Below are 24,754 nucleotides of genomic sequence, written 5' to 3'. Positions count from 1 at the left end.
CCCTCTGCAGAAATACCCCGGGGCCCAGTATAGGCCGCTCCTTCTAAATTTAAAGGGGAGTTGGCTCGCCGGCGCTGATAAACAGATTGTCGTGCACTCAGCAGTATGCTGGCTGGGTGCTTTTTGCAGTTCACTTGTGATCGCCCTCACGGGTGCTTGTAACCAGGGGCGGCTATAGGGCAGTGCGACCGGTGCGGCCGCCCTGGGCGCTGAGCTGGAGAGGGGACACTGACCTCATGCGAGGGGGTGGGGAGGTGGCTGTGTTTAATAACTTATTATTTAAATGCACCTGCTGCAGAATTCGTTGAGCATCCAGCTGTCAGGCACCAATAAAAATGTCAACATAACTCTTGTGATTACTGTACCTGCAGAGCGAGAGAGATTAGAGTTTTGCCTAGTGGCAGTATTGACTCGCCATAAAGTAATACAGAGCGGTAAAATGCCTCCTGCAAAGAGCAGATCTGTATTTAATGTGAATAGCACATCGAGTCCATTAGCGCTTTAAAACAAATGAAATGTATATGTGAGAGAGGGGCTATGAACAGATGATTGTCACTTTTGCTGGGTGGCTGTAAGGGGATCTAAGGAGGTCTTGGGGGCAAAGGTCGTAGGGGGTGCACCAGGAAAAAATGTCACACTGGCGCCACAAGCACTTAAGCCGACCCTGCTTGTAACAAACCAATGTGCATCCTACAGCCTGTCACGAGAACAGGTCTTAAAAACAGAAGAGACCAACTAATCACAAAGGCCAATGTTATTTAATTTTATTATATGTTAAACATATTTATTAGCGCATGAACACCACAGCTTTTAGGCACTGTGAAGAAACCTAGCCGTTGTGTTAATGAGCAATAAAGACACCCACTTTGAACTCTGGGAGGCAGGTGATGTTTTCAATATAGTTATTCTCTTTCAACCTCTGGTCAAAACAAGGATAATTAAAATCTACAATAATGGTGATGAGCTCCAGTGGCTCCACTGAAGGTGCTGATCCTTCGCCCAGCATGCATCATGTTTGAAGCATCTACTCAGCAAAGTTTGTTGCCTTTAAAAAACACAAACTCTCAAAGCAGGAGTCCCCCGTAGGCTGTGCAATTCCAACATCAGCTGCCTTTTTGTAGCTATTATTTTTTTCAATAGGGGGTTCATGCACCAGTGTATTCTGTTAGATTTTCTTTTTAATTAATGATATTTGTCCACCGAGGACCTAGGCCCTGTGGCTAATGAGGAGTTGCATACAGAGAAAAGAAAATACAACACGATGCATGGACCCACTTCACAAATATGCCGCGAGGTGCTGCTGTGCACAGGGCGAATCAAAAAGAGACATAACCGGAGAAAGAGCTCACGTGTATATGGGAAGCCACCTGGGAGACAGCCATGTGCTTGTAATCTAGAACAGCACCATAAAGTGGACCTCTGATGCAAGGATTTTCAGATCACAGTCAAAATCCCAGTTTGCCATAATGGCCTCCACCTCTTCTAGCCATACTGCAGGTTTTAAAGCCTTTTTTATGTCACAGTGTATTGTTGTAGCCTCTTGAGGTGATACTGTAAGACTGATGCTTAAAGACACCTATCTCCTTTAACCTGATAATGGGTCTCTAGCCCACCTGATTAAAGACAACAGAGTCCATTGTCAGGTGAACGCTTACAACATGGAATTTGTGTTTTTCCTGAGAAACAACTCGAAAGAGATCACCTTAATGACTGAGATACTCTTTTAGAACCAGGCGGGAGGCCCACAGGGCCTCCTGATCAGTGGAGGCTGTTGCCTCTGCTCCCCTGGTGTAGGGTAGCTTGCCACATCTAGAGATGCCCACCATGAAGTAGGGTATCTCTGTGGTTTCAGTGGAGCTCTCATTGATGGTTCTGATTATTTGGCTGCATCTGCACAGCAAAGATGCATCTGCTCATTTGATGCATCTGCTCAGCAATTCTTTTTTCAAAAACAATCTCCCAAAGCATAAGTTTGTATTTATAGAACAAGAAAACAATGCAATGACTTTTCTCCCTGCTTGTAGGGGCCATTGCATATTTTCCCTACCCAGAATCATCATACCTTGCATTGTGATCCTGGGATAGGGAGAATGAGTGACCATCACTTTGCCCTAAATAGAGCAGGGTAGGCAACAGTGTGACATGGTAGGCAGACTTCTGGGCTAAGTTTTTATATGGGTGGAGTCTGCTGAATCATCATTGGTGTAAATCCCGGGAGGAACCGTAAGTTTGGCGGGGTAACAGCACTGTCCTAAATTAACTCCACCAAAATTGAGGGATGTTCTGACTGTCTTTTAGTAATGGAAAAGTGGATGGAAATGAATGGTCTGTGCCTATGCAGTGATAAACCAAGATCTTGATCACTGATAAAATCCTTAATATCCCACTATGTGTGAGCTTAGCATGCTAAACATGTGAGCTTACCATCCCAGCTAGATCAGCAGCCTGTCACAGTGGAAGTGACACCGAAATATGTGTGTGTGTGGGGTTAGGTAGGGCAGTGGGAGGGGGTGGAGAGGTTCTGTTCAATGCTAACATTTGACCAAAGATACCAATCTCAATAAACTCCATTAATTTCCTCCACCACACTTTCTCAGAGCTTTACCAAATGTTCACAATCTAACATCACAAAATACTAATGCAAGGAGTAGCAATGTCCAATTTACAATAATCAATGACCATACATTGTATATGGAAAACACAGCCACATGTTTCTCAGAGATTTACCCATGTTCACAATCTAACATCACAAATCACTTTATACAAGCAGTAGCAATGTCCAAATCACAATACTCTAGGGCCACTTATTGCCTTCGAAAAACACAGCCACATGTATCAGTTATGACCTGAGAAAAAATTATCTCGTACCAGCCATGAGATCGCCATTGGTCTTCTGTAAATGAGCATCGATCCTCCGATTTGGCTGCCCTTTTGGGAGGATCTTCTGTTGCAGCCTCCCGAACCTGTCAACTCTCCGCATTTTTGCCTGGAGATTGAGATGCGAAAGTTGCCAGCCTTCGACCTTCCTCCCAAAGTCTGTACTGTTTTTCGGTCAGCCAGGTGTCCCTCTACTAAGACGGTGTACACCTGCCTATGGCAGAAGTTTGTATTATATTGTACAGAAAAGTCTATCGACCCTTTTTCTGCCTCTCTTTCTGATATTCTTCTCTTCATTCTTACCCTTGCCCATCAGGACTCTGCTCTGGTGTGGGAGGCTGGGCCAGAGTGGGGTGCACTGTGCAGGGAGTCCAGGCAAACTCCGGGGTTATCGCAGAGATGCAAATGAGATCCTAAATGCTCTCTTTTGTGGTGGTGTGGGCAAGCAGTTAGACATATCAGAGGTGTAGGGAGATGGGTTCTTGTTGCAGTACCCTCCCCACTTTTTGCTTGTTTTTTATGCAACTTTGACTGAAGTGCACTGGGTTCCAGCTAACCAGGCCCCCAGTGCCAGTGATCTTTTTCCCAAAACAAGACACCCGGTCACTTGATCCTCATGTGGCTAGGCCCCTTGTGCCACTGTAAGGGACCCAGCACAAACTCATGCACACTGCCATTGAAGGCTGTGTGACAAGGGGCCAGATGTAGAAAGCCTTTTGCACGTCGCAAACTGCGAAAAACGCAGTTTGCGACGTGCAAAAGGCCAAACACGATGCACAACCACAAATTGCGAGTCGGTACCGACTCGCAATTTAAGGCTGCGACTCTCAAATAGGAAGGGGTGTTCCCTTCCTATTTGCGACCGCATCGCCATGCTGAGTTCCTTGTGACCGCGAATGCGGTCGCAAACCAACTCGCAGTTACCATCCACTTGGAGTGGATGGTAACTAATTTGCAAAAGGGAAGGGGTCCCCATGGGACCCCTTCCCCTTTGTGAATGCCCCCAATTTTTTTTTTTCAGAGCAGGCAGTGGTCCGAAACCAAACGGTTTTGGAAGTTTTTCTTTTTGCAGCTTATTTTCCTTTAAGGAAAACGGGCTGCAAAAAGAAAAAAAAAATTGCTTTATTAAAAAAAGCAGTCACAGACATGGAGGTCTGCTGTCTCCAGCAGGTCACCATCCCTGTGAGTGCATGGACTCGCTATGGGGTCGCAAACTGCGACCCACCTCATTAATATTCATGAGGTGGGTATTTGCGACCCCATAGCGAGTCGCAGAAGGTGTCTGAGACATCTTTCTGCATGCACTTTTGCGAGTTGCAATTTGCGAGTCGCTATGACTTGCATATTGCAAGTCGCAAAAATATACCTACCTACATCTGGCCCAAGGTGCTCCCAAAATACGATACGGCGCAGACTCTGTGTACCATGTCCCCTCAAACACTGCCTGTAATATTTGTAAATCGCCCCTATAGCAGGTCTTATAGCCCTAAGGCATTGTGCATTATATATTTTATCTACCTCTGCTGCCCCATCAGTAAGAAGAATCATTAATAATTCTTTAGCAATGTGAATCTTTCCTGAAGGCCTTAAAAAGGCATACATACACCCATTATTAAAGAAAACAAACCTGGACCCGCATGACCTCAACAAATACAGACCAATTACAAATGGACCTTTCCTGGGCAAATTGATAGAAAGAGCAGCTTTCGCCCAGATGTCACAGTTCATTGAAGATAACTCCATACTTTCAGACTACCAAACTGGATTCTGCCCAGGAAGAGGCACTGAATCTGCCCTCATCGCCATCTGAGATGATCTTAAAAACACAATAGACTGCAATGGAGTTGCTGCACTACGTCTCCTGGACCTCACAGCTTCCTTTGACACAGTTGACCATGACACCCTAATACAAAGGCTTTATGAAGTCGGCATAGAGGGGATTGCTCTCGACTGGATCACATCCTACCTATAGAACAGAACTAATGTCATCTATTCTCCCCCTTTCTCATCCAAACCCTACTTCATAAAAGCAGGGGCCCCTCAAGGCTCAATCATCTCACCGATGCTTTTCAACATCTACATGATGTAATTACCGGCAATGATAAATTAATTTCAACTCACATGCTACAACTATGCAGATGACACAAATACTCCTTAAACTGGAATGCCCCAAAGACATTGGAAATTCACAAAACTTCAGTTGCCTCAGAGCCGTTGATGACATGGAGCCATCTCAAACTGAATGCTTCCAAAATGGAAATACTCACATGTGGCGATTACTGATGATCTAGGACCACCTCCTAAAGTATCTAAGGAAGTTAGAAAATTGGAATTACCATGGACTCCAAGTTAACAATGAATGCTCACGTGACCAAATTAGCAAGATCAAGCCTCATCACCATGAAAACTCTATGACGCATCTTCCCCCACCTCGGATTTCCACAGAAGGTGCAGACTACTGTCTCTCTTGTACCATCTAAACTGGATTATGACAATGGCCTCTACCATGGATCATCTCTATCTACTATGAAAAAACTAGAAAGCATTTAGAACTCGGCTGTCAGACTCCTCCTCCATGTAAAGCCACTAGCCCACATCTCCCCCACCTTCAAGCTGCTTTGCATCATCCGCAAAGCAAACATGGAACAGGACCACGTTTCATCAGAAATAAAATCACCAAATAGTTTCAACTAAGAAACCTCTTCTCAAGATTGGCGCCCGCCTCAAAACACCACCATACAAAAAAAAGACAATAGGTGGTACATCTTTCTCTGTTCAAGCAGCCAAACTATGGAATTTATTAGCCCCAAATATAAGATCAACAGATATGTATCTTATCTTAAAATGACTACTCAAGAGTTGGCTCTTTCCTACATAACGACCATACTCAAACAGCAATGGAATGCCTATCACTGTGTATGTAAACATTTATTAATCTGATTATATGTATATAGCTAGATGTGTATATTTCTTTACAAATATGTATAATAACTATTTTATCTTAAAATATATACATACTCTTTAGGCCTGTTTAACAATTGTATATTTTACCTACGGCTAAATGTATATATGTATGTGTGGGTGTATGTATGTGTGTATATGTGTGTGTATATATATACATATTTTAACTATGTATATGTGCATGTATGTATATATGTAGATATATATATGTACATATATATATATATATATATATATATATATATATTATTCTATGCTTGACATGTTCATAGGTCATTGCGTAGTTTCTATATAGGTTGTTTGTTTGGATGCTTATGAGTGTCTGTATTTATTTTATCTCTCACAATAGGTACATATTATCTTAACTATTTACAAGCGTTTCACTACTGAAATATTGAGGAAAGATAACATGTTACAAAAGTACACAAATAAACCAACTTCAAGTACTGCAACTCTTGAAAGTCTGTGTTTATACAAATCAACTTTAAATCTCAATATATTACATTCCTTACACATACATTCCCTTACTATGTAATCATGTATCTATATATTTATTGCTTTAGCCCTGCTGAACAAGAGGAGAAAAAAAATTACTCTCTTGAAAGCTTTACTCTATCTCACCTCACCCAATACCTCTATCAATCCATCATCTATCCCCACCCTCTGACTCTCCCAAACACATTCTACTACTATGATCTCCAAAATAACCCTCCTAGACTCTTCCCTACTCTACCCCTCCTGGCTCTCCCCAAACCTCCCATGATCTCCCAAACAACTGTACTAAATTCCCCCTCATTTATCTCTCCTTTGACTCATCACAAACCCCATTTTACTACTATGATCTTCCTAATCTCTTTCTACAGACTCTTCCATTCTCCACCTCTCCTTTACTCATCGCAAACCTCATTTAACTACTACGATCTCCCAATTAACACTTCCTGGATTCTTACCTCCTCTATCCCGCCATTATTCTATTCAATCCAACTAACAGACTCACATGTCCTCCACTCAAATCATCTTAGGCGGGCCAAACTGACATGCACACTTACACTTCTCCAACCCAGTTGTGTTACACAGTCGGGTGGAGAAATGGCACAGGCTCACTGTGCCTGCACGAGCGTCAAACCAGCCCGCTCAGGCCAATCCCGGTGCTCCTCTCATGATTGTTTTAGCATGAGAGCAGAGTCTGAATTGGGAGCCTGTGCCCCAGTGACTGCTGAGAGGACGAGAAGCAACAGAGGCAGCCGGGAGCGGCAGGCAGGTCAGTTTTAGTTTTTGAATTAATTTTAAATCCCTATCCCCCCCCCAGAGTAACCCACCCTCCTACCCCACCACACGTGATCGGTGGCAGCCGCCACTGCTGATGAGTTTTAAGATTTTTCTCACCTGTCCACTCAGATCATTCACTAGTGCTCTGGGCCTCCAGAATGAAGTGCCAGAAGACATTGCCCAGGCCAACCTCCCAGAGACCTTCTACACCATCTCAAGACACTATGGCCCTCATTATGTACATGGCGGTCCACCAGCATGGCGGTCTCAACCGCCATATAAATAACAAGGAAAGACCATCAGAGACGGTCCTCCACCACTGCCAGGCAGGCGCCGACAGGCAGCCTGACAATGGCGGATTACATTATCCGACAGGGCAGCGCTGTTCTGGATAATGTACCCTGTTTCACCCAGCCTTTCAGGCTGGCGGAAAGGGTGCTCAGGGGCCTCCATGCAGTGCCCCGTCACGCAGGTCACTGTCCAATTTACAGGCAGTGATCTGCATGACAGGTGCCGCCGTCCATGTTAAGGCCCTGTTCCCTGCTGGGCGGGCGGAAACGCTGTTTCCGCCCGCCCGCCCAGCAGGGAAAACATTATATGGCCCGCAGGGGGGCCGTCACACTGGTGTCTTCTGTTGATCTTGGCGATCTTTACTGCCGAGATCATAATGAGGGCCTATATTCTGAGAATGGCAAAGGTGTCTCTCCTGTCCCATCACGTAGCCATGAAACCCCGGCCTCTTTTACATCAGTGAGGTTATTAACTGCTCGGTTGCATGAGCTCTGCACTGAAAGACATTGAAATTGAACTGAAGGTTGCATCATCATTAGTCGAGAAGATGAAGCGCTATATTTCACTCCCTGCATTGAATAAACTGTCCACCATGCATGAGACAAGAAAAACCTGCATGCTCTTGTTAGTTACACTCTATCTCTGCTGTTGACAAGTGGTCCACCCAGCTGGGAACACTAACATGAAGCTGCCAATTCCCTTTGGGAACAATGAGGTACAGCTAGATCTTCCCGCAGCCTGGCAATGTTGATGTCCAGCATCTGAACTACCCAAGAGTGCCATTCAAAATAATGTAGCTAGACAATTACTGGTAAAGAAGGCTAACAATATCCTCCCCTCTTGCAAGGTTTCAGTTGGCTCCTGCTTTAGGAAGTAAACGCATTAAAATAATTGTAAAATACTAGGGCAGCTAACTATAACCCGCCAATTTCAGTAGTTTCTACGTATTAATTTGTAAACATAACTAACTCTAAACAAAGTTTTTTTTTATTTTAATTTTTTTTGATGATATAATACATCAACCTGCAAAGTATTTATATTCCACTATTCCGAGCCCACCATGTGGTAAGCCCACGCCGTGCACGGCTTTTGACCATGACCAAAGGTGATTTGGGGCAGGGGACCCCACCCTGTCGTTTTGAGACAACAGTCATTTAGCATGCTGGACATAAAGGAGAAATACCATATGAAGCCTGGGCACATACCTGGGTGTCTTAGTGCTGAGAACCCCTGCTCGCCATCCCACATCAAGTCGTCCTCGCTTTCATTGGCTGCCATCTCAATGAGGTCAGGAATCTTTCCACCAACCGGAATGTTTAAAACCTGGCGATTGTCATAGCTGAAGGGGGAAAGATGTGTGATATTGTTAGAACTGTGTGTGTTCTTGCCTCTTCTAGGTCCTGGGTGCACCCTCACAAAGTGGTATAGCATCTCTCCCTCTTAGAACAAATGTGGTTGCAAATTCCATCCTTCTCAAGGGGTGCTGTTCTCGTAACCGAGCTCTAGCTGCCACAAAACACCCATGCCATTGACTGGATATGTACAACTGAGTCTCCTGCATAAGTCCTTGCTCAACCCTGACGTTTGAGTTCAGATGGATTCTTCTTTCTTTCTAACCTGGAGCCCTGGCCTTTGCTACTCCTTCCTGCCAACACAAACACACATCTGAAGCACTCTCATGCTAGGTGAGAGAAGCACATATAGGCATCCAGATTTCTTTGCATCTTTATACGTGTAGACCCACATGCATGTGAAAAGCAAAAGACGCAGAAGAATAAGAGAAAGTTAGGTCCGGGAACATGTGAGCTTCCTCTGCTGATTTTGAGGTACTTGGTCCAGAGAAAGCCTGGCATAGCTTCTAAGCAGCCCCATACCACATAGGTCACCTTTCTGCAGGTCTGGTATTTTAAACAGCGGCAATGGAAACTTGGACTTGTGAACCCAAAGTCACAATTGGAAAAGCAAATTTACAAGTTACAGAATGAATGGACCTTTTGCTTGAAAGGTAACTTCTGGATGAGACTGCCAAAGATGGCAGAGGGCTACGTCACAGCTATGAACCCCAAGATGGAAAGCCTACGTTTTCCTCCGAGAATAACATTTTCCAGAGTTTTCTACTTCAATATTTATTTTCCAAAAATGTTTAAATAATTTTAATATGTTTGACCTGCAGGATAACGTGTTTGTAGTTTGTGTGTTCATAACATCTTTAGGAGCTGTTTAACAATGTGGATAAGTTAGGTGAGGGCACATCGAGGCTCTACCCCCCACTAAAGAACCGGGAAGAATAGTCCTACTTTAGGTACTATCTGTGATGTTAGGCAGCTCCAAAGGGTGTCCAGAGTTGTACAAATCGATTCCATGGCATCCCGCCCATTACTGCAATTGGCTAAGCTCCCACCCAAGAGCTGTAAACTCTTCCTGCAACAAAGAGATAGTTGAGTTGATAGTTGAGCAAAGCACTGTTCTAGAACAAGACTAAAAGGACAGGTAGATTCCAGAAGACAGGGCTTCTGCCTGACGGGAAACATTTGAAAACCAAGGTCAGCGCTATTATAAAGGTGTCTTTCTCATTAACCCTTAACAAGGGAATGATATGGCACAGAGCTATGGTGCCTGGTCTCGCATGCACTCTTTAGCCTCGATTGTATCCTCGTCATTGTGTAACGATTCTGTAGCTCATCGGAGCATGGTTTGCACCGTATAAATCCCCCCAATAAATTAACCTAACCTAGTCTAAACTAAACTAAACTAAAATAAAATACAACAAAATAAAATAAAAGTGTTTCATAGCAGCCATTCTGTTAGGAGTGGTGGAGAATTGGGAAGCCGTGTCAATCAATCCGTCTCTGAGTGACGGTAAATCATGCAAATGCAGTCTGGAATAATACGAACTGGACAAACTCTTCATCACTGGATCAAGGAAGGAGCGAGCTTTGCTAGTAATCAGTTCAGGGCTGTGGACATCGTAAGGACTAGCTATCTCGGGTTCTAGAAGAAGCAGAACTGTTGCCTTGGCTGTCCAACTTGAACAAGTTGTTGGATCTTGGCCAAATCACGTTATTCCCTTGTGCCGCAGCTCCTTCATCTGCCAAATTTGGGGACACTTTGAAACCTGGTAAGTACTACGTGTATGTTAGAAATTGGGTCTCTAGTTGACAGAGATATGCACCCTGTCCACCTAGGGACAATAATCCTAGCTGGAGTAAGTCACAACACACCATAAATTATCCTATAGTCACCTGCTGGTAGCTTGGAACCGAGCAGTCAGGCTTAACTCAAGAGACAATGTGCAAAGTATTTGTGCAACACCCAATCAGCAACACAGTGAAGCAACCACAAAAACCCTCCACACTAGGTTAGAAACATAAAGTATATTTTTATGAACAAAACAAGACAAAATGACAAAAATCCAATAAGTAGATGTTGAGATTTGAAAAGAATAAATGAAACTGTAGTGCTTACAAGTAGGAAGCGCCAACCAGGGTTATCTGGTTGCGCTAGACCAGGCCAAAGTCAAATGTTCAGGCTGACTGTAATGGAGCGCAGGCCAGCTACAAGGCCCATGCAGAGCCCACTGCGCAAGAGTACCTTGGTCCTTGAGATGCATCGGTTCCAATTGGTGCAACAATGTCAATGTATCTATTCTGAGTCTGTGCTGAGCAAAGGCGTGAAGCGATGCCTCAGATTAAATCCTGAGGATGAAGGTGATGCATTGACTCCTGGCCTTGCAGAGGGGATGATGCATTGCACAGTCAACAATGCGCTTCTCCAATTCTCGCAGCAGCGGTGCATTGTCGACGAAGATGAGATGTACTCGATCCTCACAGAAGCGCGGATGCAACAGTGAAGCATTGACGGTGAAGGCGAGGAGTCGGTTCCGATCAGAGCAACAAGGTCGATGCGGGGTTCTTTGCACGAGCAGCCAGAAAAAATGGCGTCCTTGAGATGCATCGGTTCCAATTGGTACAACAATGTCAATGTATCTATTCTGAGTCTGTGCTGAGCAAAGGCGTGAAGCGATGCCTCAGATTAAATCCTGAGGATGAAGGTGATGCATTGACTCCTGGCCTTGCAGAGGGGATGATGCATTGCACAGTCAACAATGCGCTTCTCCAATTCTCGCAGCAGCGGTGCATTGTCGACGAAGATGAGATGTACTCGATCCTCACAGAAGCGCGGATGCAACAGTGAAGCATTGACGGTGAAGGCGAGGAGTCGGTTCCGATCAGAGCAACAAGGTCGATGCGGGGTTCTTTGCACGAGCAGCCAGAAAAAATGGCTTCCAAGGGCCCAGGACTGAGTTGGCACAACTTGGCAGGCCAGGAGTCGGCAGAGTCCATAGGCTGTAGCAGGATGGTTGGAAGTCTTGTATGTCCCTGAGACTTCAGAAAACAGGAGGCAAGCCAGCAAGCCCTTGGAGTCATTCTGGGTTCAAGTGATGCACATCCAGTCCTTCTCACCCAGGCAGGGGAACAGCAGGCAGCAGGGCAGCTCAGCAAGGCAAGAGTCCAGCACAGCAGGGATCCAGTAGCTGAGCAGTTCTTTAGGCAGCACAGCATTCATTCTTCCTGGCAGATTCTTCACAGGTCCAGAAATGTATGGGTTTGGTGGAGTCAGAGGCCCAGCACTTATACCCAGTTTTGCCTTTGAAGTGGGGGTGACTTCAAAGAAGGGTCGTTGAAGTGCACAGAGGTCCTTTTTCCCAGCCCAGGCTCCAGACTGTTAGTAGGGGGTAATCAGTGCTTTGTGTGTGGACAGGCACAGCCCTATTCAGGTGTGTCAACCCTCCCTTCCTGCTTTGGAAGAGCCATCAGAATGAAGATGAGTGCTCAGACACTCATAACATTCCTGTGTTTGTGGCTGTCTACAGGGAATACAAAAAGTACAGCTGTCACCCACCCCACACATGTATTGGAGACCGGGTTCAGGCACAAAGAGCTGTAAGAGCAGAGAAACGTCCACTTTCTAAAAGTGGCATTTCTAAAACAGTAATGTTAAATCCAACTTTACTAGTACTGAGGATTTATCATTACCAGTCCAATGATATGAAACATGACAAAGCTACTCCTTCTCAATCAAGAATTACAGCTTAAAAGTGTAATAAGGAATTCACAATGTAAACCTACGAGAGGAGTAGGCCTCACAGTAGTGCAAAAACGAATTTGAGGTTTTTGACTATCAGGACATGCAAAACTCAAAAGTACATGCCCTACCTTTTACTCACCTTCCACCCTGCCCTATGGGCTATCTAGTGCCTAATTTAGGGGTGACATGTGTAATAGAAGGGAGATTAAGGCTTGGCTTTGGCTTTTAAATGCCAAGTCAAAGTGGCAGTGAAACTGCACACACAGGCTCAGCAATGGCAGGCCTGGGGGCTACTTGGGTGGGTGGCACAATGAGTGCTGCAGGCCCACTAGTAACATTTAATCTATAGGCCACGGGCACAAGTAGTGCACTTTACTAGAGACTTATAAGTAATTTAAATATACCAAATTTACCATGATTTAGGGGAAAGAGCACAAGCACTTTAGCACTGGTTAGCAATGGTGAAGTGCACAGTCCTAAAGCCAGCAAAAATGAGGTCAGAAATGGAGGGAGGCAGGCAAACAGTTGTTGGGGAGAAGAACACCCTAAGGCTGTCAGGTCTAACAGTGTAGTTAAAAAAAAGTTGTTTACATATTGAAAATTCTATATTTTTAATGCTGTTCGGTTTGAGTTAAAAGAGTGATCCAAATTTTTCAGTTCAGTCAATGGCCATTCGGAATTCTGACTTCTGATTCACAATTAAATTTCAAAGTCAAAATTCCATTGACTTACATAACTCCATTAATGTGTATAAAAGGGAACTATCTTTTTAAGATCAAAGGGCCTGATGTAGAAGTCAGCGGAGGAGAATACTCTGTCACAAACATGACAGATATCCCATCTGCCGTATTACGATCCCATTCTATCCTATGGGGATCGTAGTACGGTGGACGGGATATCCATCACTTTGTGATGTAGTATTCCCTCCACTAACTTCTAAATCAGGCCCTAAGTGGTTATTTGAAATGCTGACCCATCTAATTAATAAAGATTTTAAATTTCAAAAATCTGAGTCACAGATATTTGCAGCATGTTTCTATTTCAGCACAGGATGTATATAATTGCAACTATAAAGAAAATTAATTAGGGTTGTATAGAATACAGCATATGGTTTGCGAACCCCGTGACAGACCGACCACCATTTTTTCATTCCTTCTTGCTTTTGTCACAAATGTAATGCTGGGCAGGACATCAAGCATGGCGGCATGTTTGATATTTTTTTTATTGTTTCATAGCAACAAACACTTAAAGGTACAGGGGGTCCTAAATGCCATCCTCATTGATCATGGAATCTACACCCTGTGCAGAAGATGTCACTCTCTATTAATCTTTTCAGTCAAATGTCTAATCCGAAACTAAGGCCCAGCTTTTGGGTCCCTTGTTCATCTTTCAGATCATTAACCCAGTCAGTTTATGTTTGCTAATACCCGATTAACTGTCAAGGGGAACTGGAGGCTACTGCAACTGGGGCATACCTGAAAATTGGGGACATAAGTTCCTAATCCAAGATGGCACACATTACTACAGATCATTACATCACTTCCTCTTCTGGGTCATTCTAGATAGATACACTAAATATCAGCAAAATGCAAGCACTCATTGCCTGTCAAATTTGCATCTTGTTAGGCTTGCAAGCTCTTGCCCTAGTTCACAACGGGACTTCTCCCTTGTGGCATTATTGTTGTTTTCTAGGGTCCTCATTTTGTATCACTACTTTGTACATGTGCTGTGTTGGGCCATTGAACTAATCTACTTGCCTTTACTAGGACCAGCGAGCCATGAGTTCTGATAGACGTGAGTCTATTACACATTTTTTGCTGATTGCCATATTTATACTATTGTACATACATTGATTTTAACCAGTTCACCCATTTTACAGGACTGGCATGTTCAGCTGAGGGTGACATTACCTCAAAATATACCTGTTTTTCATACCTCTCTTCTTCAACCAGTTACTGCTGATGTAGTTGAAGGTTGTGCCTATCCTCTTGTGATTTACAACAGACCAGAATGCATGTCAATCAAGTACTCCATGCTTGTATACTGTAATGATACCTTGAATACATGCTAGACTAACAAAGCTATACGCCTGAAGATCTTTCTTGAGTGAAGGCTAACAATGTGCACAATATCCAAAGAGAGAGATCTCACCGTCGCCCTGTACTATTGTCCCTCACTAACACAGGAAATATCACTTTCTTCTTTAAAAGGACTCTCACTCACTAGATTTGTTAGTGGCATGCTTCATTTATTGTGGCAAGGTTAAAAGGAGAAGGATAATGTTATTGTGTATGCAGTGTACTCTGACCTCACTCGGTCGACATGTTTCAGCCATATACCTCTTGCCTTAATGGTTAGGTGGCTTTCTTCAAGACTATGGCCCTCATTCTGATTCTGGCGGGCGGCGGAGGCCGCCTGCCAGAATTCAGCCCTCCATAATACCGCTCCGCGGTCAAAAGACCGCAGAGGGTATTATGAGTTTTTCCCTGGGCTGGCGGGTGGTCTCCAAAAGACCGCCCGCCAGCCCAGGGAAAAACTCCCTTCCCACGAGGATGCCGGCTCGTAATCGAGCCGGCGGAGTGGGAAGGTGCGACGGGTGCTGTTGCACCCGTCGCGTATTTCACTGTCTGCAAGGCAGACAGTGAAATACATTTTGGGGCCCTCTTACGGGGGCCCCGCGACTCCCCCTCCCGCCATCCGGTTCCCGGCGGGAGAACCGCCAGGAACTGGATGGCGGGAGGGGGAGTCGGAATCCCCAAGCCGGCGCAGCAAGCTGCGCCGGCTTGGAGGATTCCTTGGGGGCAGCGGGAAACCGGCGGGAGACCGCCGGTTTCCCTTCTCTGACCGCGGCTAAGCCGCCGCAGTCAGAATGCCCCGCGGGGCACCGCCGGCCTGTCGGCGGTGCCTCCCCATCCAGCGGCCCTGGCGGTTACAAACCGCCAGGGTCGTAATGAGGGCCTATATTTTTCAAAAGGTACCTTTGCTTAAACTAGCCATACAGGAGGAAAATAGATCTTCTATTGGCACAAACCCTTGACAAAAGTGTGACTACAAGGTCCGCCCGCCTCTGATGCCCCATGGGGCCTTTATAGCATCAATAACGAATACATAATGGAGGAAAGTTCTCAGTGTTGTCCGTATGTATGGCGTGCTGCAATTAATGTGTATGAATGAGGTGAAACATGCATTAAATATTCAACAATATAAGAAAATACTACCCTAACACAGGATACATTTAGTGATATTTTGAGTAATATGATCTTTCTGGTGGTTGTGTGTGAATGCCAGCTGACGTTTGGGCATTTGTCCCAAATTGGAGCATTTCAGTCTTGCAGTTGTTTGATTGGTTCTTTTGCATCCTTCCCTTGTTGACACTGTTTGCATTCATAAAAATATGTTTTTTTTTTTTATTTTCATCAATCTATGGGAGTGCGTGTGATTTCTTGCTCCATCTTCCTTGTGTTGCTTTTCCCACTCACATTCCCCCACACCCTTCAAAGTTTTTACTTTACTCCACTCGTACCACTGTACTTATGTTTCTTTATATCTTTATATTAAAAAAATTGCTCTGTTGTGCACCACTTACTCTTACTGCTAGGCAGCATTTACTTCCCACGAGCCCTCACCTGCTCTATTGTTTCCCCTTCCCCAGTGGCTTCACACCAGTTTTTTTAGAAAATCTTCTTTTTATGGGGGTGGAGGGTGGGATGGGATGACTCAGCATCTGCAATTTGGAGCTGGGCCGCCCCCTTTCTCAAAATGCACTTTTGCATAACAAATCAATCAATCAATCAATCAATGACACTTATAAAGCGCGCTACATACCCGTAGGGTCTCAAGGCGCTGGGGGGGGGGGGGTGCTGCTACTGCTCGAATAGCCAGGTCTTCAGCTTCTTCCTGAAGGAGAGGTGGTCTTGGGTCAGGCGCAGGTCGGTCGGGAGGGAGTTCCAGTTCTTGGCGGCCAGGTAGGAGAAGGACCTTCCTCCTGTAGTCGCTCTTCGGATGCGGGGGACGGCGGCGAGGGCGTTTTTGGCTGATCGGAGGTGGCGCGTGGGAGCGTAGAAGTTGACTCGGCTGTTGAGGTAGCTCGGGCCTTGGTCGTGTAGGGCTTTGTGTGCGTGGGTGAGGAGGCGGAAGGTGATTCTCTTGTTGACGGGGAGCCAGTGCAGGTCTCTCAGATGTCCGGAGATGTGGCTGGATCGTGGGATGTCGAGGATGAGTCTGGCTGAGGCGTTCTGGATCCGCTGGAGTCTCTTCTGGAGCTTGGCGGTGGTACCGGCGTAGAGGGCGTTACCGTAGTCCAGTCGGCTGGTGACGAGGGCCTGGGTGACGGTCCTCCTGGTCTCGGTGGGGATCCACCAGAAGATCTTCCGAAGTGTGCGTAGGATGTTGAAGCACGCCGAGGAGACGTTGTTGACCTGCCTGGTCATGGAGAGGGAGGAGTCCAGGATGAAGCCCAGGTTGCGTGCATGGTCTGTCGGTTTGGGTGCGGTGCCCAGGGCGGGAGGCCACCAGGAGTCGTCCCAGGCGGAGGGTGAAGAGCCCAGGATGAGAACCTCCGTCTTGTCCGAGTTCAGTTTCAGGCGGCTGGTCGTCATCCACTCGGCTACCTCTTTCATCCCTTCGTGCAGGTTGGCTCTGGCGGCGGCGGGGTCGTTGGTCAGGGAGAGGATCAGCTGGGTGTCGTTGGCGTAGGAGATTATGCTGAGGTTGTGTTTGCGTACGATGGCCGCGAGGGGGCTCATGTAGACGTTGAAGAGGGTGGGGCTCAGAGATGATCCTTGTGGGACGCCGCAGATGACTTCGGAGGCCTCTGACTTGTACGGTGGTAGGCGGACTCTCTGTGTTCTTCCGTCGAGGAAGGAGATGATCCATTCCAGCGCCTTGTCCTTGATTCCGATGTTGCTGAGGCGCCGTACTAGGGTGCGGTGGCAGACCGTGTCGAATGCCGCGGAGAGGTCTAGGAGGATGAGGGCCGCTGTTTCTCCATTGTCCATCAGGGCTCGGATGTCATCGGTGGCGGCGATGAGGGCGGTCTCGGTGCTGTGGTTGGCTCGGAAGCCGGACTGTGAGGGGTCGAGGGATCCGTTCGTCTCGAGGAAGGCGGCCATCTGCTTGTTGACGGTCTTCTCGATGACTTTGGCTGGAAACGGGAGAAGCGAGATGGGGCGGTGATTCTTGAGGTCGGTGGGGTCCGCTGTTGGTTTCTTGAGTAGAGCGCTGAGTTCGGCGTGTTTCCAGCTCTCGGGGAAGATGGTGGTGTCGAAGGATGTGTTGATGATGTCTCGCAGGTGGGGTGCGATGACAGCGTCGGCCTTGTTGAAGACGTGGTGAGGGCAGGGGTCGGTCGGTGATCCGGAGTGGATGGAGTTCATCGTGCGGATGGTGTCTTCGGTGCTGATCGGGGTCCAGGCGTGGAGGGTGGTGGTGGGGGGTGGTTGTTCGGTCATGGTGTGCGTTGGTTGGTTGTTGAAGCTGTTGTGTATGTCCGCGATCTTGTTGTGGAAGTATGAAGCGAGGGAGTTGCAGAGGTCTTGTGATGGGGTGATTTCGTTGTTTCCTGCGCTGGGGTTGGAGAGCTCATTCACGATGTTGAAGAGTTCCTTGCTGTTGTGTGCGTTGTTGTCCAACCGGTCCTTGAATGCTGTTTTCTTGGCGGCGCGGATCAGCTGGTGGTGTTTCCGGGTGGCAAGTTTGTAGGAGGTCCTGTTGTCCGGTGTTGGTTCCCTTTTCCAGACTTTCTCGAGGGCTCTGAGGTTCTTCTTGGAGCACTTGAGTTCGTCGGTGAACCATGGGGCCTTCTTGCTGCCGGGTCTGCTAGGCGGGGTCCTCAGCGGGGCGAGCTCGTCCGCGCAGTTGCTGATCCACTTCGTGAGGTTGTCGGCGGCCTGGCTGGGGTTCGCTGAGCTGGCAGGAGGGTGCTGGCTCAGGGAGGTGGCGAGCTGGTCTGCTGTGATCTTGTTCCAGCTTCTGTGGGCGGCTTGTTGCTGGTGTTGGTGGGTCGTCGTTCTCTTGAAGGTGAAGTGGACGCAGCTGTGGTCCGTCCATTGAAGCTCTGTGGCGTGGCTGAAGAGGATGTCTGTGCTGGATGAGAAGACGGCGTCGAGTGTGTGTCCGGCGAGGTGGGTGGGGGTGGACACCAGTTGCTTGAGTCCCAGGTTGGCGAGGTTGTCGAGCAGGGTGCTGGTGTTGTGGTCGTTGTTGTTCTCCAGATGGTAGTTGAGGTCTCCCAGGAGGATGTAGTCAGCGGAGGGGAGGGCATGCGGGCTGACGAAGTCGGCGATGTCCTCGCTGAATTGCGTGCGTGGACCAGGGGGTCGGTAGATCAGGGTGCCTCTGAGGGTGGTGTTCGGGTTGGTGTGGATCTGGAAGTGCAGGTGTTCGGCGCTGGTCAGGGTGATGTCGGTGCTGGTCGTGATCCGGATGGTGTTTCTGTGGATGATGGCGATGCCTCCTCCCATCTGGTTGGCGTTTCGGTCCCTCCGGACGATCTTGTAGCCCTCTGGGATAGCGATGGCGATGTCGGGAGCTGAAGAGGCGTTCATCCAGGTCTCCGTGAGGAAGGCAACGTCCGGGGCGGTGGCGTCTAGGAGGTTCCAGAGTTCGATGGCGTGTCTGTGGACGGAGCGGGTGTTGAGCAGGATGCACTTGAGGTGGGTGCTGCTGGTGTTCGACTTGGCGGGTGCTGGTGTGCGTCTGGTCTGGGTGCGGGAGAACTTGCAGGCGTGGCAGCTGAAGGGTCCGTGGGTGCGTCGTGGTGTGGCTTGGTGGCAGTCTGGGAGTCGGCCGGTGTTGAGAGCGATGAGGGTGGCGGCGGAGTACGTCAGGCGGGTCGGTCTGGATCTTCTTTGGCCAGGGGTCCTGGCGCTGGACGCGATCCGGTCGCGGACGGGCGCAGACGGGCTTACCTTTGGCGCGCCTTCGGCGCACCATCGGCGCGCCCGCTGCGCGTGACCGCTGCGCGTTCGCACGGTCGCCATATAAGGCGAAGTGCGCGGGTGGGCGGGGCAGCTGGGAGGCGGGAGCGGGGAGGGAACAGAAAGGAAAAAGGGGCGTGGTCAGCGGTGGTGGCGGGAAGCGGGGAGCGGGGAGGGAGGTGGGCAGACAGGCAGGAGAACGCAAAGGGCTGAAACTGACTAGAAAAAATACAGGCACAAAAGTCAGACAAACGCTGGTAACACGGGAGGAAAATGAAGAAACTGATTAGAAAAAAAAATACAGGCACCAAAGTCAGGCAAAAGCTGCTAACACGGGAGGAAAATGCAGTTCAAACAAGCACAAATGCTAGACAAAACAAGCAAAACCGACGCCAGCGGCGTCAGCCGGCAGCGAGGCAGGCAGCGAGGCAGGGGCAAGGCGAGGGGGCACACACAGCAGCTGGTGGCCGTGCGGCGCGGGGGTGTCCCACAAGAATTCCTTTCTTTTAATTTACTGTGTAGTGTCTGCCATGTATTGGTAAAAAGGAAATAGACAAAATTATGACTATCATGATGCATGCACACGCAAGTGTCATGGTACACGAGCACACATGTGACGCAAAACACATGTGTATGTGTTATGATTCACTGGTCACAAAGCATGCTTTGTGATGGGTGTGTGTACATGCATCATGAATCATGGCAGCCATTATGGAATGGGTGTACTCCAATTTGAAACCAGCTCAAAGATTGCCAGACATAAGTGCATATTCCAGTGTCTTGACACAAGCTTCTTGAAGCTTGCCAGTGTAAACAAGCCATGGCAAAACCAATAGCTCGACCATTTACAGCAGAGACCTATTGGCTTTGCCAGCACTTATAGTTATCATCTATGAAAAGAAGCACTTAGCAAGAGAGAGTACTGCCTCGAGCTGGAGTTATAATTTACCTTAATAAATTCAAGATCAAGTGAGAAAAGTTGCCCCTTGGAGTTTACTTGGTGATGATACCTATCCTGAAATTGTGGAATTTTCTACTATATTCTAACAGAACCCTTTTGTTAAAAAATACAACAGATTATAGCACACACATTTTAAGTTTTTGTGTATAAGTCTGTCAGAGAAAAGCACAGGATTAAATCTAAGAATTACACCATTATGACAATGTTTATATATGCATGTGTGTATGATCTACAGTGGAGTCTCTTCCCAAGCCCTGAAGCATGCACATAGCTTACACCACACATGGGAGCTGCGGTTGAACATGTCTTTATTCTCCAGCATCCATTCACACACTGCTCATTACGTCATACTTCCCAGAACAACACCCTAACACCTTCCTGCATATCACGTGGTTCCTGTTCAGAGTTCGCCCAGGACCACAAGGGTCCTAGAGCACATAGTATCAATTTGGTACATACAGAACCATTTCAAACAGCACAGCTAAAATAAAAAACAAAAACTATTTAAATGCCTCGGGTGAGTGGTTAAACAGAAAATTAAATTATAGTATCTGTTAACTTCTGCCAGCCTCTGAATTTACCTGTCCAAGCATTGTCCAGTGAGTGGGTCACAGCTGCGAGAGCAGTCACAAGGGCGGCAGCCATGTTCTCCAAACCCCCAGTATCCCATCATGCATGTGTCACAGTGTGGGCCTGCCACACCAGGTTTGCAAAAACAGAATCCGGTTTTGGAGTGACACTTCCACCCTGGGTTAAATGTTGCATTCGTCGCACCCAGAGGGTGACAAGAACAGGCTGAAAGATAAAAGTGGAATGGATTGAAAAGTACTATAACAAGCGGTACATTTATTAACAAATCATAAACTTATATTTTCTTTTCTTACTAAAGGCACCGTATAATGTCAGAAGAGTACCAGAATAGTATGCCTAAATGTCGTCAAAATATAGGGCCTCATTACGACCCTGGCGGCCGGCGGTAAGCTGGCGGTGTTCCGCCAGCTATTATGACCGTGGTGCATTAGCCACGGCCATACCGCCAGAATAATCCCCAGGGCAGCGGTGCAAACACACTGCCCTAGGGATTATGGGTCCCCGGCCGCCAGCCTGTCCATGGCGGTAAACACCGCCATGGAAAGGCTGACAGCAAGGAGGAATCGGGGTGCCCCTGGGGACCCCTGCACTGCCCATGCACTTGGCATGGGCAGTGCAGGGGCCCCCAGGCACAGCCCCATCGCGCTTTTCACTGCCCGAATTTCGGGCAGTGAAATGCGTCACGGGTGCTGCTGCACCCACTGCACATCAACATTGCCACCGGCTCTATTACGAGCCGGCTGCAATGTTGATGTGACTTTTCCGCTGGGCCAGCAGACCGAAACACTGTTAACGTCCGCTGGCCCAGCGGTATACTGACGCCCGCAGCTTTGGCAGTCTTATGAAAAGACCGCCGAAGTTGTAATGAGGCCCATAGTGAGGCCCATAGTGTCCTTTATATTGTTTACAAAATTATCTCCCCACTAGAGCCGATAATAGAAATTCTTAGACCACAATGTTTACATCAGATGATGTTTTTGTCATCGATATTCTGATATTAAACTGTCTGAATGCAATTTTAATGAGAACATTAAGTAACTACCCACTTGTAATAGTTGATTACAAGTGACTAGTGAAATCACTGAGCCTCCCTCATCACTGCCACCACTCAGGTTCAAGGCTGTCCTAGTCCTCCCTACATGACCCTACCTGTGGAAGAAGGGAGCCCTGTCACATCAGTAGGTATCAACAACGTAGAGTTCACAATATAGTTCCATGACCTACTGTAGGGACACAACCTACTCTACTAGCTCTCGCGCTTTCTGTTTACAACAGAGAATGAAGGTACCACAATCAGATGACCAGGTAGAAGAGGTCCAAGGGAAGGGCTATCAGGTTTATAAAATTGTTTTGAAGGTGGGTCCCCCAGTCCAGAATCTCTAAGGCTCTCTTGAATTCCCCACAAACCCCACTTCAGTACCACTGATAGCCGCATGCAAACCTTTTGAAGGCGAGGAGAACTAAGCCGTGACCCAGAAGCCTTTATACACCATGAAAAGGTGGCCCACCCAAACACACACGAAGACTATTTAGAAAAGCTACAGCCAGGAAAGTGTGACTCTTTACATTGGGCACAACTAAAGATGTGCTTTTAATGCATCCTATACTGGTTTCTCTTTTCAATCTGTAACATGTAGTGCTTTTGCGACAGAATGAGCAAAACCTCAGGTCTCAGAATCGAAAGAAAAAGCCGACCCGCATAAACTGCTTCAACCATAGAACATTTGGGTAACTCTCTTGAGAAGCTGTGGAAACAGAAAGAACTAATTATTACATTATTGAATAATGTACCATCGCTCTGCACATTGGAAAGGATATTCCGCGGTGGTACCAGAGGGCTAGCACCAAGATGGCTGCCCCTTGGCGAGGCTTCTCCGGCCTGGGTCATAATCTGTCATAATCCAAATGGAATGGCTCCTACCTACCTGTGCTAGCAGTCGTGGGTAATGAGTCCCCGTTCACTGTATGCAGATGATACTCTGATATTCATCACCAAAGACGAATCTAGTACCAGCACTTGCTTTTGATATCAAATATTTTGCAGGTTCTCAGGCCTCCTTGCCAGTGTGAACTGGAACAAATCAGAGGTTTTTCATTTGACCAAGTGCACCACGGAGTGTGCAGTGAAGTTTTCGCTACTGTGGTAAACTACCTCAATCAGGTATTTGGGTATGAAGGTACCCAAGATGGATATAGTGGTGTGGGACAATTAAGGTGTGCTACTTGGTAAACTCACTGCCCTCACAGATGAAGTCAGTGGTGCGGAACAACTTTTAGACTAGGGGTGCTGTCATTAATGTTATTTAATTGAAGTCGTAGGACTTGTGAAAGATCCAAGCGTCATACAAAAAAACAAGTGTACCAAATGAGCCACGCCCAATCAGCAGGAGAGTGGTAAGGGTGTGATACTTAGTGGAGATGCATTTTGGATCACTGGTGTGGTAGCGTACTGTCATTTACAGACAGCACATTTGCCATTGAAATGGCTACAAAATTTGCATATACGTAGAGTTTTCCTGGTAAAAATATATAGTGCAAAAATGAATCTGTGCCGAAATCAAGTTTCAGTGAATATTTACCACTTTCACATCACCAAGTATGATGTCTTGATTTCTTTTGATCCTTTTAAAATCTTTGTTTCCATCACTCTTCAGAATTACAAAAAAGTGCTTCATTTCTGCTTTTCTAAATGCTGATTTAATTTGAAACATGTGTATAGTCAATTTCCCGATATTTAAATGTTATTGTGTGTTAGAAAAAAACTGACAAGCCGCAGCCTTTCTTTGTTTTCCTGTACTCTAACAGGATTGTCACCTAGATCAGTTTTACAAAACCCCCTTACTTTGCAAGTTTCAGTGAATATTTACCACTTTCACATCACCAAGTAATATGTCTTGATTTCTTTTGATCCTTTTAAAATCTTTGTTTCCATCACTCTTCAGAATTACAAAAAAGTGCTTAATTTCTGCTTTTCTAAATGCTGATTTAATTTGAAATATGTGTATAGTCAATTTCCCGATATTTAAATGTTATTGTGTGTTAGAAAAAAACTGACAAGCCGCAGCCTCTCCTTTCTCTTCCTGTGCTCTAACAGGATTGTCACCTAGATCAGTTTTACAGACCCCCCTTACTTTGCAGTCATAGAAATAAAAGCAGACTCCAGTTTCCGAATAAGCAGCAGATTGTCAGAAGATATAGCCTGATATTTGACCTTTGTCTTTGAACGTGCAGCAAATGTGACATGATACACACAAAATGTAAAGACATCTTTATTGCTCATTCACCTTCTGAACTCCAGCATTAGTATTTCTGTGGGGTGCCCCTAGCTCCAGCACCTATAGATGGAGGGCGGGATAGCATTGTCTATGGGGATAGGCTATCTCTGATGAAAATAGTGGTCCTCCCACAGCTGACCTTTCCTCATCGTCTTAAATCAGGTACTCCTTAAACTGTGTGAGCTCTTGTGTTGGAACTATTATGCACCAATTGGAAGACTGTATTGGCTGGAGACAGGTGGTGCTTCCATGTAACCAGGGTGCGAACTCTACCATGGATTTCAAAATTTGCCATAACACTGCCCACGTGCACTGTGCAACCAGCTGGTATCACTCAGAGTCTCCTGCGCCCCATCTGAAGGTGGAGATGGATATTGCTTCACTGTGCTCACACAGCAGGGTTATTGTCTGCCTACCTTCCAGAAATATAATATTCAAATTAAGTGGCATGCAGCTGCTGGGCATGGTAAAGTCTTGCAGTATGCATAGATCATGGGCCAGTATATTCAGTCGCTACCACAGTT

At 46.7% G+C, this 24,754-nt stretch overlaps 1 protein-coding gene across 1 annotated transcript in view; it reads right to left on the bottom strand.

Moving 5' to 3' along the window:
* Positions 1-24,754, bottom strand: part of LOC138258943 (netrin-4-like) — a 233,564-nt gene that overhangs the window by 23,620 nt on the left and 185,190 nt on the right. The window contains exons 6-7 of the mRNA XM_069206287.1: positions 20,946-21,159; positions 8,604-8,737 (exon numbers count right to left, since the gene is read on the bottom strand). Coding sequence (XP_069062388.1) covers positions 8,604-8,737; positions 20,946-21,159 — 348 coding nt within the window. The remainder of the gene's footprint in view (positions 1-8,603; positions 8,738-20,945; positions 21,160-24,754) is intronic.

This window comes from Pleurodeles waltl, chromosome 9 (genome assembly GCF_031143425.1).
Source record: "Pleurodeles waltl isolate 20211129_DDA chromosome 9, aPleWal1.hap1.20221129, whole genome shotgun sequence".
Lineage (NCBI taxonomy): Eukaryota > Metazoa > Chordata > Amphibia > Caudata > Salamandridae > Pleurodeles > Pleurodeles waltl.
Note: the sequence above shows the minus strand (reverse complement) of the source record. Positions and strands in the feature narration are given on the sequence as shown.